The 15,963-nt window shown below is 44.2% G+C and overlaps 1 protein-coding gene across 1 annotated transcript; it reads right to left on the bottom strand.

Annotated features, from left to right (window-relative positions):
- Positions 1-1,933: 1,933 nt before the first annotated feature.
- On the bottom strand, positions 1,934-11,808 carry PSMC6 (proteasome 26S subunit, ATPase 6). Its single transcript, XM_041458509.1, has 14 exons — positions 11,639-11,808; positions 10,852-10,931; positions 10,617-10,656; positions 10,227-10,279; positions 8,318-8,385; positions 7,810-7,924; positions 7,181-7,268; positions 6,816-6,877; positions 6,611-6,734; positions 6,425-6,486; positions 5,352-5,472; positions 5,181-5,261; positions 2,970-3,041; positions 1,934-2,431 (listed from the first exon to the last, which is right to left on the bottom strand). Exons 1-14 carry the CDS (start codon positions 11,763-11,765, stop codon positions 2,313-2,315), a joined length of 1,212 nt encoding a protein of 403 aa, XP_041314443.1. The 5' UTR covers positions 11,766-11,808; the 3' UTR covers positions 1,934-2,312.
- Between the last annotated feature and the right edge of the window lie 4,155 nt (positions 11,809-15,963).

Consider the following 15,963-nt stretch of genomic DNA (forward strand, 5'->3'; position numbering starts at 1 on the left):
CCCGGCTCGGAGCGCCTCACGCCATGGCGCGGCCATTAACGCTCCTTGTCGCCGTCCCCTGACATTGCCGAGGGCTCCTTCTCCTCACACGGCCGCTTCCATCTTGGCTCCATCGCCCATGGGAACGACGCTGCTGCCTCACATTTTAGCTGGCGACGCCAGGAGGTTCATCTCTGGATGGCCCAGGGAGGTTTGGAGCCCCCATCCCTGGAGGTGTCCGAGGAACGCCTCAGTGGCCTCGGTGCTCTGCGCTGGGGATCGGTCACAGATGGGACTGGATGATCCCAGAGGTCTTCTCCTACCTAAATGACTCTGGGATCTCCAGTCTGCTTCTCTTCGTGTCAGTGATGTCCTCAGACACCTCAGTGTTGGGGCAAGAACCTGTTTTTCTGCTTTTTGAGGTTCCATGCTCTAAGAACTATGAAAGAGCTGGAGAGGGACTGGGGACAAGGCATGGAGGGACAGGACACAGGGAATGGCTCCCACTGCCAGAGGGCAGGGATGGATGGGAGATTGGGAACTGGGAATTCCTGGCTGGGAGGGTGATGAGGAGCTGGCCCAGGGTGCCCAGAGCAGCTGTGGCTGCCCCTGGATCCCTGGCAGTGCCCAAGGCCAGGCTGGACAGGGCTTGGAGCAGCCTGGGACGGTGGAAGATGTCCCTGCACGTGGCAGGGGGTGGAATGGATGGTTCTTAAGCTCCCTTCCAACCCAAACCATTTTATGACTCTATGAGATTTCACTTTTTATGACTCTATGAGATTTCACTTTAAGCTGCAGTTTTTCATTCCTTTGCTTTTCGGTGAACCAAAATTCTACACTGGTGTCAGTGGAATTTCTGAGGGAAGCTTAGTCAAAGTAAGCAAACTCAATGGGTTGGTTGCTTAAATAAAATTGGAAGTGTCCTTTTGGAAATACTAGCACCGGAATTTTAGAATCTCAATTATTATTTCTAGTGCACCTTTCTGCTGTTTTTACTAAATAAAATTTTGAGAAACCTTCAACAATCACCTTTCAGCAACAATTCCCTCAGCCAGAGGTTCAGCTTGCTGTTTACATCACCGTTCTGCTCAGAAATGGACTTTGATTTCATGTTCTCATTGTTCCAGCACATGGGCTGTACGAGCTGCACTCAAAAGGGTGTTAAAACTAAACCTGAGATTTGCATCTTTACACTCCTGACACAGCCACAACAGGGAGAAAGGTCTGTAACAGCCATATAAACAGGGAAATATTGTTGCCTGTCCTGTTTTAACTGTTCTACATCTTAGACCGTCTGTCTGATCTGTGATGGGAAAGGAAATAAAACTACAGCTGTTAAAATTGCCAGGGAGATGCTGTGTGTTTCCTGGGAAGTCAAGAGCTAATCTAATGTACTTGTCTGTCAGCTGAGCAGGCCCAGAATAATCCAATTAAGATAATTAGAAGTAGCCAGACGTGCAATTTAGTGCATTGCTGCTCCAGTGCAACATTCAGGTGAGCTGCACAGTGCAGTGGGTCTGTGTGCACCCCTCGGGGTGAAACTGCTTGGAAAATAAAAATAAAAGTAAAGCAGATGCCCTTAAAACCACCACCACCTTGTTTACTTCTTGCAGTAAATAAACACCAGCTCAGGTAAATCCTATTTCCAGAATTCAGCAGCAAATGAGTGTGCCCAGGTGGGCAAAGAGGCCAAGGGCACCTGGCTCGTACCAGGCACGGTGTGGCCACAGGAGCAGGGCAGTGCCTGTCCCCTGTGCTGGCACTGCTGAGCCACCTCCAGCCCTGGGGGCAGTTTTGTCCAGACCCCACCAGTCCCTTCTCTCTCCAAGGGTTAGGCTTCCTCTGTTAGGCTCAGGACTCCAATCCTTACACCAGAGAAAAGTTGCTCCTCCAGCTCAGAAGACACAAAATTCACCTCTCTGTGAGAGCTACACACAAAATCCACCAGGATAAACAGATTTAAACAGGTTTTATTCATAAACTGTTTGGGGAAAGGAGATTTACTGATATACAAAAAGTCAAGAAATGAACTGACTTTCTTCTGTTTGTGAATCCCTTCAGGCACGTTTATAAATTCCCACCATAATTGCTAAGAGAACAACACATCTCCACACATTTTTACTGAGCCTGGGCTGTAACAAACATTGCATTTCAGAATTGTACAGAAAACACACTCCTGTAGCCAACTTGCAACTAGCATTCCCAAAATTACTAGCTACATGCTACACAAACACCTTACAATGATAATCAAGAGGTACATTATTTCTCTCCTTTTTTTTTTATGCATTAACCCAGTAGGATGTGTACAATCAATCACAAATTCTATGGTTAATTTACACAGGTTTGTAGTCAAGCTTGGATTCCAGCTTCTTGGAATCAGCCACTTTCCTGACAGCTTTCATGAAATCTTCCTGAACTACGAAGTCATGATCAGCACGGATCGCAAACATCCCTGGGAGGGAGGATTTTACAGTGTGAAGAGACAGAATATGAAGTTTCACCCAAATTCAAACGAAAACTGATCCAGGTTACACAATCTACATGACCTTCCCATGTTTTGGATGTTGGGAAGAGGAGGGAATTCACCTTTCTGAACTAAGGGAGTACTAAAAAGAAAACTTGTTTAAACTCTGAGTGTGCATTTACTGTGTTACTCAGCCTGCCCGTGCAGGCAAACACCAAGTGCACAAATTTTCATGTGAAAAAAGCATAAAATAGCATCAACTCTGCAGGCACATGGGTACCAAGAGCCCTGAATTTTCTCCAAAAAGGAGGAAAATGGGTTCAATCTCTGTTTCTGGAATGTATCTGGTTCTAATGAGACAGTGGGACACATCATGATCAACCAACAAGTGGCTGACTCAGATCAGCTCAATGTTCTGTTCCAGCAGAACACTTCTGAGCTCCTGGGTTTAATCCACAGAGGAACAGCTCCAAGATTCAGCATTATCCAAGATTTATCACATCCAAATGAAGAGTTAAGGAATTACCTGCTTCAGTACAGACGTTTCTCAAGTCTGCTCCGTTGAAGCCATCTGAAAGCTTCACGATTGCTTCATAATCTGTTCATAAAACACCAGCACCCATTAGGAATAAATCACCCTTCCCCTTAGGGATGCCAATAAAATACACATCCAGCTCCCAAACTTGGGATTTCAGTGCAAACAGAGCTGCCCATTGGGCTGATAAATTAACTGGAATCAGCAGCTGTATCAGCCCTTCCATTAAAACAGGAATATGTGGCGGCCAAGAGCTCATGTTATATAATTAAATCCCAAAGTTACCAACTTGTGGTTACAAGAATCAACATGAAGTGCAAAAGCTCCATCAAGGCAATGTTCTTATCACTTAAATGCTGTAAAAGCCCAGAAAACTTCTCTCCAAGTGGTCATAACTCAGTCCCTTTCCACTTCCAACACTCCACCTACTAAAGGAACTTGGTGTCCTAATATATTAAGCCTGATGTTTTATGCACATCTATTTACTAAGAGATTGGCCATGGTTATAATTCAGTGGAAATCAATTTCTAAACCAATGTTGAGCCTCCAGCAAGTTCTGATTTCTGCAAGGCTGCTTATTAAAATTATTAACTCCCTGGAAAACTTCTCAGTTTCCCTTTTGTATAAAATTCAAAACATTTGAGTTGAATGTTTTTATCTCAAGAATCCAAAAGCTCCTAAAGATGAGTAGTTCTTCAGCTGTATTTTAATTCCATGTAGTACACTGTCACATAAAAAATTATTTTGAAAATTTGAAAGTTAAAAAATGTAAGTGAGGGGAATGAACAAGTTGGACAGTGCAAGGTTTGTAAGTTTAGGGTTTTCATCAGACACCAGGGCTGAAGCAGGAGAATCTCATGCTGGAACCTGAGCAAATCCTTATCTTTGAATTTTAATCCAATTTCTACCTCACCCTGCTGCTAAATTCAGGCCTTCCTTTTGCAGTATCAAAGCTGAGCATCACAGTCTTTCCACATCACATGCAGGAATTTAGCAAGGACCTGACACCTCAGCTTGCTGAACAGCAGAAGGAATGACCCCACTGCAGTGCCAAAGACACGAGAACAGGATGAAGGAGAATTCCAGAATCCCACAATGGTTTGGGCTGGAAGAAACCTTCAAGACCATCTCATTCCAACCCCTGCCATGGCCAGGGGAACCTTTCACTTTCTCCAAGCCTCACCCAACCTGGCCTGGAACACTTCCAGGGATGCAGGGGCAGCCACAGCTTCTCTGGGAAAACTGAGCCAGGGCCTCACTGTCCTCACATCTGTCCCTGCCCCCTGGCAGTGGGAAGCCATTCCCCCTCATGCTGTCACTCCATGCCTTGTAAGAAGTTTCTCTCCAAGAACTTTACCTCAGGCTCATGATTTGCTTTGGAGCTCCTTCTCTCTCTTAGCCTGCAGCCACGTGCAGGTTTAAGCCAACACTGCTGCTAAGAAAAGCAGTGCCCAGCCCTGGCCCTCCCCCAGCTCCCTCCTGCTGTCCCTGAGCTCAGCTGCAGCTGTTGATGCAGCCAGATGGTGACTGGGATCAGCTCCAGGGGCTGCAGGAATCGCTGCTCTCAGCACACAGGGTGGGGGTGGCACTGGGGCACTGCTGTGCTCCCAGGCAGCCAGCGCTGCTTTAAAGGCAAAGCCCAGCCCCAGCTTCCTCCAGGAAAGCTGGGAGGAGTCCCTGTGCAAGCAGGACTCTGGGCAGCTCAGAGTAACACAGTCCTTAAATAAACCCTCCCCATTTTATCCTATTATTCTCTCCTTACGCTCCTGAGAGAATGACCCACACCACTACCAGACAACAGTTTTGCTTATGCCATCTCCAAACTCCAAGGTTTCTCCCTGACTTTTAAAGACTGTTGCTTTCAGACTTCTTCATTAGCATTATTTCTTTCATTGAGGGGTGAATGAAAACACTCTTTACTTGCACTAAGCCATTCCATTAGAAACAGGAAACTGCCTGATGAGAACCTTGTTGATTTTCCAGTTTCCAGCTGGGCTCCAAGGGCTTATATTCAGTTTTCCTTTTCAAAGACTTAACAGTTTAATCAGGATGCATTTAAAAATAAAACAAGTAGAATTCCAAGATGGGAAGTTGTGTGGGCAGTGAAAAGGTGGGAATACAGTCAGAATCACTGTAACAACTCACCCTCTTCCCATCCCCACAAACAGCAGCAGGAATGACATCCAGGGAACTTCTACTTACCTATCTCACCATGTTTAGTGATAGGACCTGCATGAATCTTCAAAATATCTAATCTGGCTTGTTCATTTGGTAGATCGATATCTAGAAAGAATTACAGCTTCAATCAAAGCAGAAACCCACAATTCCCATGGATTACATCCTCCTTCCAGCCACTGGGAAGCAGAAACTCACGGATTTTTCTATCCAGCCTTCCGGGCCGCAGCAGGGCAGGATCCAGGGTGTCAGGTCTGTTGGTAGCCATGATCATTTTAACTCTGTGCAGAGTGTCAAATCCATCCATCTGATTCAACAACTAACAGGGAACAGAACTTTGGTTTTAAACAACCCCAAATCTTCCCAGTCTTATTTGTTTTCCTGCCCAAGTATTCTTCACCAAGTAAAAAAAAAAAAACCCTACAAGGCCTTGAGCTCCCTGAATATTCCATCCCAAGCTATGAAGAGCTGAAGAGACACTGAAAATGCTTTGCCCACAGAAAATGACATTGAGCAAAGCTGAGCTCAAACGTGAAACACTTGACTAAAACAATGAGGCAAAGAAAATACTGCAAGGACTAAAGGAGCCAGTGGCTGCCTGACACATTTGGATTGTAGTGCCAAGGCCAGGACATTCCAATTAGACTTGAAGAACAGCCTCTGGAATACTAATCCACACACAGGAAGGCATTTCACTGTGAACACTCAAAGCACTTGCTCTTTGATCACAGTGATTTAATTCTCTATGGAAGGCAGACACATTCTTTTGAACCAGGCAAACTGTTTGCAAACACAGGCTAAGGAAGGTTCCCATTAGATTCAGAATTTCTAATTGTCACCAGTGGTTTTAATATTCTCTTCACACAACCCAGTTTATCAAAGCAATGGATACAGAAACAAAGAAATACAAGTGCTCCTCCTAGCTTTGAAAATCCAACTGCAAGAGTCCAAAAATGTTATAGACTGGGTATCTTTGGGACTAAAAGAGACAGAAAGGGGGGGTTCTGCAAACCTTCAAAGATGCAAGGAGCAGCAGTAAGCAAAAGAAAATATCCCACATCATTTCAGCAATTAAAAAAGATTCAATTAGTCTCCACACTGAACTCATGGCTGAGTTACCAGAATGTGCAGCTGCCTTTTATAAAAGCAGCACTTAGTTAACTTTTAGTTTATTAACCCAGAAAAGGTTCTGCAAAGCCAGATCCCAGATTCACACCTGTACTATTATTTAATGTGGCTGTGCAGGCCACAGTCAGGAATTGGACACTCACCTCCATCAGAGTCCTCTGAATTTCTCGGTCAGCTGATGTGCCTTCGGAAAAGCGGCGCCCACCTGCAGCACACCAAACCCATCACTTCTGCTACTTGATTTTTGCCTTTCAAATGGGGGAATTGGCTTTGCAGCTGACTCCAGCCTTAAAGGGGAGCCCAGCCACCCCCCAAGCCATGAGCCTTACCAATAGCATCGATCTCATCCATGAAAATGATGCAGGGCTGATGATCTCTGGCATAATTGAACATCTCTCGGATCAGCCGAGCGCTCTCCCCGATGTATTTGTCCACTATGGAACTGGACACCACCTTGGGAAGGACAGAGGATGTGTCTGAGGAGACTGGAGAGCAAACAGACCCCCTGGGTGTGGGGACAGTGCCACTACTCACCTTGAGGAAGTTGCAATCCAGCTGGCTGGCAACTGCTCTGGCCAAAAGGGTTTTTCCTGTGCCTGGATAGACAAGAGATTGAAGCTGTTTAATTACTGACTCAACACTGACTGCCAGAGAATTAGGAAGGAGGGGAAAAAAAAGGGAAAGGGAAAAAAAGGGAAAGGGAAAAAAAGGGAAAGGGAAAAAAAGGGAAAGGAAGAGGAAGAGGGAGAAGAAGGAAAAACCAGAAGAAAATAGAAAAATGAAAAAGAAAAAGGAAAAAGGAAAGGAAAAAATAAAAAAAGGGAAAGGAAAACCAAAGAAGTCTCTTGCCAGAGTCTGGAAGTAACAACCAAACACTTGTTGCCTTTGCTGAGACTCACCCGGGGGGCCGTAGAGCAGGCAGCCTTTTGGAGGGATAATTCCCACACGCTGGAATAATTCTGGGTTTGTCAGTGGCAGTTCAATGACCTGTGAAGGGACAGAGAGCAACCTGAGCCTCTGAGTTGTAAAACAGTTAATGATGCACATGCCAGCCTGTTTTCACCTATCTGCATTATTTATTGGCAGCATTTTTGTGTAAGAAACAATTTAATAAGAAAATGTAAGAGATCCTACGGAACAATCCATCCCCCTGCCTTGGCAATTGCTGCTTTCTCTCAGTGCTCTCTGCTCAAATCACATCCCTGCTGTCCTAACTCCATTCCCCAGAGCAATCCTGGTAGTTTTTGAGCAAAATTCAGTCTGCTTTGCTGGCCCTGCCACTTGAACTTCAAGGCACTCCCACAGCCTAAAGGGTCCTGGATCCTTTAAACCCTTCTTCTCTAAAGGATCATCTTCATCTTAATCCCAGTCCAAGCATTTCAAATGAAACATGAAAAGCACTGATCTGAGAGGATCCTTGAACAGCCCCATGGTGGTGGTGAACAAATATCAAAAAGGAGGTTTTGGCCTGCAAAGCTTCACTGAGAGCATGGATCAGGATGTGATGGGGGTTTGAGGCACTGGGTACCTCCCGTAACTCTCGGATCTGTTCCGACAAGCCTCCGATCTCAGAGTAGGAAACATCTCCTGGGTCTTCATGAGACATGTTATAAACCAGTGGATCCACTTCCCTGGGCAGGTATCTGGAAAACAAGAGTTAAGAGGAGATGTTTGTATGGTGCAGACACATTTATAAATTCGTGAAGTTATTCCCATAAATTGTAGAGCAATATGAAGATTATTTCTTCTCTTCCCACCTCACATGCTAAAAAACCAGGAAAAAACCCAAACTCAGCAAACCTTTTAAAGTTTTAAAACACAGCTTAAAACACGACTGAAAATACTGTCATTATTTTTCTGAAGAACAACCAATTTCTTTTTAAATCATATAAAACAGACACACGTCTTCCCTCAAATAACTGTCCTTACTTAAAGATTGCTTTGCAGAAAATGTTTACAAAATTTTGCAGAAGTGATTATTCAATTCTTTGTGTAATGTTTTCCCCCTTTTTATGATGAGAAGAGCAGAATCCTACCTCATAATAGTTAGAGTGGTCATGTCCAGAGCAACTCTTGTCCCTGGCTTCAGCTTACTCTTGTCAAGCTAGTCCCAAAAAAAGGAATTCTGTTAGAACCCCACTCCAACACAATCCCTGATTTTAGCCAAAATGTTCACTGGAGTTTGCACTCCTTGCTCCATCACACACCAGAAAAAACAAGGCTACAGAGTGACACACCAAGCACTCATTAACTTACCTCCACCTCTTTTGAAACAAAGACTATTTTCTAGTCCATCATTAATTTTTAATTTTACTGCTGTCAATCTGACTGCATCGGTGGGATCTAATCCTCCCCTCTGCTCCACACAGGAACAGCTGTTTCAGAATAACAACCTTCACAAAAAGTTCAACATTTTCCTGTGTCACTACTTGCCCTCTTTGAAGTCAGCTATTCAATTATTACTCTTTCACCTTGGATGCCTCCTCTCCTGCCTCAGCAGTTTTTGTCTGCATATTCCATTTTTATGGGATTTTTAAACACATTCCAGTACACCCTACTAAATTTTGCTGGAATTAAAAGAGGATTTTGACAACCCTTTTCCAGGATTGCTGGAAGTTTCCCATTGTCCCTGCTGGGGGATTTATAAGGTCCCTTGCCACATGGGTCCTTGACCCTCTGGAAGGGTTTAGGATCAAGCTGTCCCCCTCCTTAGTCACTACTAAGGCCTCTTTCCAGCTTCCTTATCCAAAGAACTTTATAACAGCTGGGAATTCTCTCAGATTCAACTCTGCCCAACAGACTGAAGTTATTTTGCAGTGAGAAGAAAACAAAGAGAAACCACTTGACCTTCTTAGCTAATGCACTTGAGATAGGGAAGTAATTTTGCTCCCACTTAAACAGCCTTGCTCTGCTGCCTCCTGAGCAGCAGCAGCTCAGCCAGGAGGGCTTTGATCAAAAACTCGTCCTTCTAGTCCAGGAGAAATGGTTTGTCTTTGATATTTTGACATTTTGAAAACAATCAGGGGTTTTTATGAGGTTTTTTTTTTGTTGTTGTTTTCTTTTCTTTGAGCCTCTGGTAGCAAGTCAAGGATCTTTTAAGATAAAAGAGTGTTTTTAGTGAAGAATAAACTCCAAAGTGCTGGTTCATCCAAGGACAACCTATCCCTTAGGATTCAGCTCTGTTTCAACACAGAACATCAAGATTACCTCACAAGCCCCACAGGGGAACTAAGTTTACTTATGTCCCAAAATTCTGCAATGAACATCAGTTTCTCTCCAGAAAGAGGGAAAAAAAAATATACGGATGAAGATAATGGCTTTAGACAGAGAGAGAGTAGGTTAGATGGGATTTTGGGAAGGAATTCCTGGCTGGGAGGGTGGGCAGGCCCTGGCACAGGGTGCCCAGAGAAGCTGTGGCTGCCCCTGGATCCCTGGCAGTGCCCAAGGCCAGGCTGGACAGGGCTTGGAGCAGCCTGGGACGGTGGAAGGTGTCCCTGCCATGGCAGAAGGTGGAACAGGATGGGCTTTAAGGTGTCTTCCAACCCAAACCATTCCATGATTATGAAATAAAGTGAAATAACATTAAAGGTAAAACTCAGCAGTGTGACAGCAACAGTCACAGCACAGCAATGGTGAAATTACACAATCAACTTTCATAATCATTCATTTTCAGAGAGTCCAAAATCAGGCAGAAGGGCAGAGTTTTGACTCAATAAAAATCATAAAACACATGCAAGGTCCTGGGAATGCTGTGGATTATTTTGTCTGCAGCAGGAAGTTGCACTGCTACCACTACAAAGGGAGAGGGGAGCAGGTACCAGTGTAAAACAGTGGTGTGCACATTAAAGGAATAAAAACTACTCCACTAAGGACCCAGTGGATGAAAAGCAATGCCAATATTCCACAGAAAGCAAATTTTAAATGAATATTCACAGAGATAATTACCTGACGGCGACAGCCAACCACGTATCTTGGTCCATTTGTAGCCTTCACAATGACTGGAGAAAGAAAATTGCAGAAAAACCCCAAATTTACTCAATTCACCCTCTGAGCTGTGATTCTGAATTAATCAGAATGTTTCTTGCCAATAAGCTGATCACCAGCATTTTAATTCTTTACTTCTCCATAACTTTAACAAGATTTGAAGTTTAAAAGCTTATTATTTTGTGGCTGCTCCATCCCTGGAAGTGTTCCAGGGCTGGACAGGGCTTGGAGCAGCCTGGGATAATGGGAGGTTGGAATGAGATGGGATTTAAAGGTCTCTTCCAACCCAAACCATCCCATGGCTCCCTGATTTTCACAATCTCAGAGAATATAACAGTTCAGTGTACTCACACTTCTCCTCTGTCAGCTGTTTAAGAACCTCTCCAACAATCTGTAAAAGAGGAAATACAGCATCAGCCTCAAGGGAAACTAACATTGCAGGACTCAGACACCCTGAGTCAGTTCCTGCTGCCAAAGTCCCTGTTGGTTTTACCTGGACTGTTCCCCTCTCTTGATGCTAAAAATGGATGCAAAGGTTACTTCAACAGGCAGCACAGGCTGTCAACATCTCATTTCCCTCACGTACCTGCCCAACACTCTGCAAGGCCTTGAGATCATTTTCTGACTTCTCATACTGCTTGGTGAGTTCTTTCAGCTGTTCCCTTACTAGAAGAGGAAAGAAACACAGGATTTTGGTAACCTTTAACCCACAGGAGCACAGGACCAGACCCTTTTACTAATGTGGAGAAGGGAATGGAGCTGGGGAAGGGTCTGGAGCATCAGGAGAGGCTGAGGGAGCTGGGAAGGGGCTCAGCCTGGAGCATAGGAGGCTCAGGGGGCCCTTGTGGCTCTGCACAGCTCCTGCCAGGAGGGGACAGCCGGGGGGTCGGGCTGTGCTCCAGGGAACAGGGACAGGAGCAGAGGGAACGGCCTCAGGCTGGGCCACGGTAAGTTTAAATTGATGTCAGGGAAAATTTCTTCATAGAAAGGGTGGTCAGTCATTGGGGAAAGGCTGCCAAGAAAGACGGTGGAGTCTCCATCCCTGCAGGTGCCCAAGGAACGACGGGACGTGGCACTCAGTGCTCTGGTCCATTGACAAGATGATGAGAGCCACAGGTTGGTCTCGTTTATCCCAGAGATCTTTCCAAACCTAAATGTCCCCGTGATTCTGTGACCCTCCGGAGCTCTCCCGAGGGGACCGGGACCCAGCGGCGGCACTGGCAGCGCCCAGCCCCGTCCGCCCCCGGGGCCCGGCCAGGCCCGTGACGAAGCGCGGGCAGCGCCGCGGCCGCCGCGCTCCCTCTCGGGACCCCGCGGGGCGCTCAGAGACGCCCACCCGCCATCCCCTCACGGCCCGCCGTGCCCGCGCTCACACTCCTTGAGGCGGCCGTCGATCTCCTTGTGCTCCAGCAGCTTCTTGCGGTAGTCCTGCAGCGCCTTGTCTCTGGGGTCCGCCATGATGAACAGCCGCCGCTCATAGGGAATGCCGGGAAGGGCCATGGCGGCGCGGCCGGCCCTCAGCGCCGCGCAGCGCCCCCTGCCGCCGCGGAGGACTGCGGCTGTCGCGACAGGCGGCCGCTGTCGTGAGGGGCCGCGAGTGCCACGAACAGCGGCTGCGATGGGCACGGGCTGGGCCAGCGCTCCGAGCGGGGTTAAAGGGCGGCCGCGGAGTGAGGGCAGGGGCGGAGGGGCGAGGAGGTGCGGGGAGACCTCATGGAGGTCCAGGAGTCATGGAATGCTTTGGGTTGGAAGGGACCCTAAAAGTCATCCCATTTCCTGCTGTGGGCAGCTTGTGGGACATTCCCAAGGCAGACCAACAGCTGCTGAGGTCTGGAAAACCCCACAGAGCCTCGTGTGGGGGGTGTGAGAGCAGGACAGGGCAGGCAGAGGTCGCGGTGAGAGGGCAGTGGCCGGGAGAGCAAGGAGGGATGAGCAGGAGCTGAGCTCTGCAGGGAATGAAGTGACAATGTCAGCACTGCCGGCCGGGCACCAGGGCTGCGAGGGACAAAAAGTCACCTTGGTCCGTCTGGGCGAGAAAATGCACCTGGCTGTAAGTCCAACAAAAACTGTCTCCTGTCGCAGAATCCCGGAATGGTTTGGGTTGGGAGGGACCTTAAAAATCATCCCATTCCAACCCTGCCGTGGCAGGGACACTTTCTGTGGTTGTGTTCGAGGGTGCCAGGATGAGGGAAGAGACGAGAATGACTCCATGTTTCAAAAGGCTGATTTATTATATTATGATCTATATTATATTAAAATGCCATACTAAAAGTATACTAAAAGAATAGAAAGAAAGGGATCCATCAGAAGGCTAGGAAGGATAAGAATGATAAGAAAAGCTCGTGGCTCTTAGAGAGTCCGAGCCAGCTGCATCTTTGGTTATTAAGTAGAAACAACTGACGTAAACCAATCAAAGGTGCATCTGTTACTGAACAATGTCCAGACCACATTCCACAGCCATCAAATAGTTAATTGTTTACATTTCTTTTCTGAGCCTTCTCAGCTAGAATAGGAGAAAAATCCTAGCAAAGGGTTTTTCATAAAATATCATGGCTACAACATTCCACCGTCCCAGGCTGCTCCAAGCCCATCCAGCCTGGCCTTGGGCACTGCCAGGGATCCAGGGACAGCCACAGCTGCTCTGGCCTCACCTCCCTCTCAGCCAGGAATTTCTTCCTAAAATCCCATCCATCCCTGCCCTCTGGCAGTGGGAAGCCAAGAAAAACTTTGGGATTTCACTCCCGTCCCTGTGGCTCTGCAGGAGCCCTGGGTCACAGGGCAGCTGCTCCCCAATCCTGCGTCACCCCTGGAGCTCATCCCAAATGGTGTGCCAGGGAAGGCTGGGGCCATGGAAGTGTTTTGGGCTGCTGCCACTGCCAGGCAGGGATCTGACACCTTCTCCTCATGCTCTGCCTCAGAGTGGAAGTGCTCTGGGTGAAACCTGGAAGGTTTGGTGTCCCAGATTCCCAGACTGATCTGGGCTGGACTTTAGATCCCATCTCATCCTACCCCCTGCCCACCTTCCACTATCCCAGGCTGCTCCAAGCCCCGTCCAGCCTGGCCTTGGAAACTTCCAGGATGGGGCAGCCCACAAAATAATAAGCCTTTGTAATTTAAATCTGCTTAATGATTTTGAGGAGCAAAGAATTAAAGCATTGGTGATCAGATTATTGGCAGAAAAACACACTGGATAGTTCCGAACCACAACTCACAGGGTGAATGAAGTAAATTTGGTTTTTTCTCTGATTTTCTCTCTCCAGTCATTGTGAAGGCAAAAAATGAGCCGTGATACAAACATACCAAATGGTTGGCTGTCACTGTCAGGTAATTAATATGTGTGAATATTCATTAAAGCTGGCTTTGGTCTGGATTATTAGCATTGCTTTTCATCCTTAGTGAAATGTTTTTTTCTTCTGTAAGGTGCACAACCCTGTTTTATATTGGCACCTTTTTATCTACCAGCTTTGTAGCTGGCAGTGCTGTAACTTTTTGGTGGAGACAAAACAACCCACGACACGCTGGGGACCTTGAATGTGTTTTATTATTTTTAACAATAACCAGATAAGATTGGCTTTTGCATTTATGTATTAGCTTTTGCATGTTGTTAGTGATTATAAGTATATTATTGTTATTATTAAATTAATTTTCATAATTAAATAATTTTTATTATTAAATGAGTTTATTTTATTATAATAATTGGCAAAAAGTACCAATTATAACTCTTTTTAGCTGCTTCTTAATATAATATAATCTATTAGTTTAAGTATGCACTGTATTGATCACAGAAATAGTAGTGTAATGAATATAAATCTATGTATCACTTATGGAAATAATGGTGTGATGAATGCATTGTTTATAAAAAAAGCTTTTGTGCAACTAAAAGCAGTCTAAGGCCATCCACTGACCAACCTGTCCAGGTGATAACAAACCAGAGCAATTCGAGAATACCACGTTAAATTTAATTTAATTTAATACTAAATCCTTATCAGAGGATGTGAAACAGCAGGATGGAGACACAAGAAGAAATAAAACACATTGGCCTGACACGCAGCATGTCATGCAGATAAGCCAGGGTGTGAAGAAGTCAAACAAAGGAGTTCCCAAAACATCAGAAAGTCCACAAGAATGTCTGAATAATGCATGAAACACATGAATATGCGTGTGCCTCAGGATAAAGATGACACTGGCTGTACACACCAAGTGTTCTCTGGCTGTTGGTCAGTGCTGGAAATATTCTCCTTTTAGCATGTAAGAAATAGATTTGTAGAAAATTTTTAAACCTGATCGGAGGTTTTTATATAGTATGTATTTGTATATAAATTTTAAGGTAAGAAATATTAATTTAGAAATGTTATGGAATAGGATGGATATTGTTAAGAGAGAAATAGAAATAAGTTTTAAAGGACGGCCTTACCAAAAAAAAAATTAAATACTTTAGAAAAATAGAACTATGAAGGATACATTGTATTAAGACCCACAAAAACCAGTGTTAAATTATTAGCTTTAAAACATTTACAGTATGGTGTGGCCAAAACTGATAGGCCAAGAAATGCTTATAGTGTATTATATGGTGTAATTCAGAAATAGACACTATAATATAATATAATTAATATAATATAATATAATATAATTAATATAATATAATATAATATAATATATACATCATATATACATATAATACACATATATTATATATATTACATATAGTATATATAGTAATAAATAGAATAGAATAGAATACAATACAATATGACATAATATGTACATTATAGATACATATAAGAATACACATATATTATATATATCACATATATTATATCATCATATATAGTAATAAATAGAATAAATTATGACATAATATGTACATTATATATATGTAATAATTCACTTATATTATATTATATTTTACATATATTGTTATATATAGTAATTAATACAATGGAATATGACATATGTACGTTATATATACATATATGCTATATATATTACATATAGTAATACATATATATACATACATATATATAGTATATATAGTAATAAATAGGATAGAATAGAATAGAACAGAATGGAATAGAATATGGCATAATATGTACATTACGTATACATGTAATTATATGCGTATATTATATATATATTACGTATATTATATATAATATAATTAATATATTACGATATTATATATAGTAATATATAATAATATAATAGATATTAATATTATAATATAATATAATATAATATAATATAATATAATATAACATAATATAATATATAATGTGATATAATATAAGATATAATATGATATGATATGTATATTATAGTGTAATTAAGAAATAATTAGCTTCCGATTGTAACAGCATGAATTATAACATCTGCATTATCTCACCCTTCAAACGAAACTAAAACCAGAGTAAAAGTTTTTAAAACGCGTCTGAGTCAAACAAACAAAAAAAAAAAAATTAAAAAAAAAAAAGAAAAAACAGCTGAATCGGACAAGCGGGACTGTAGCTGCTGTTGAGCCCAGCAGAGCGAGGGCGTTCAGGAACAGCCCGCTGTTCCGCTGTTCCGCTGTTTTCCGCGGTTCGCGGTGCCCCTCCCGAGGGGCGCGGCCCTCGCTCCGTGCGGCTCCGTGCGGCTCCGTGCGGCTCGGCGCGTCCGGCGGGCCGGCCCCGGGCGGGGCGGTGCGAGCGGGCGGCCCCGG

The sequence above is a fragment of the Pyrgilauda ruficollis genome, unplaced genomic scaffold (assembly GCF_017590135.1).
Source record: "Pyrgilauda ruficollis isolate IOZ18807 unplaced genomic scaffold, ASM1759013v1 scaffold129, whole genome shotgun sequence".
Taxonomy (NCBI): Eukaryota; Metazoa; Chordata; class Aves; order Passeriformes; family Passeridae; genus Pyrgilauda; species Pyrgilauda ruficollis.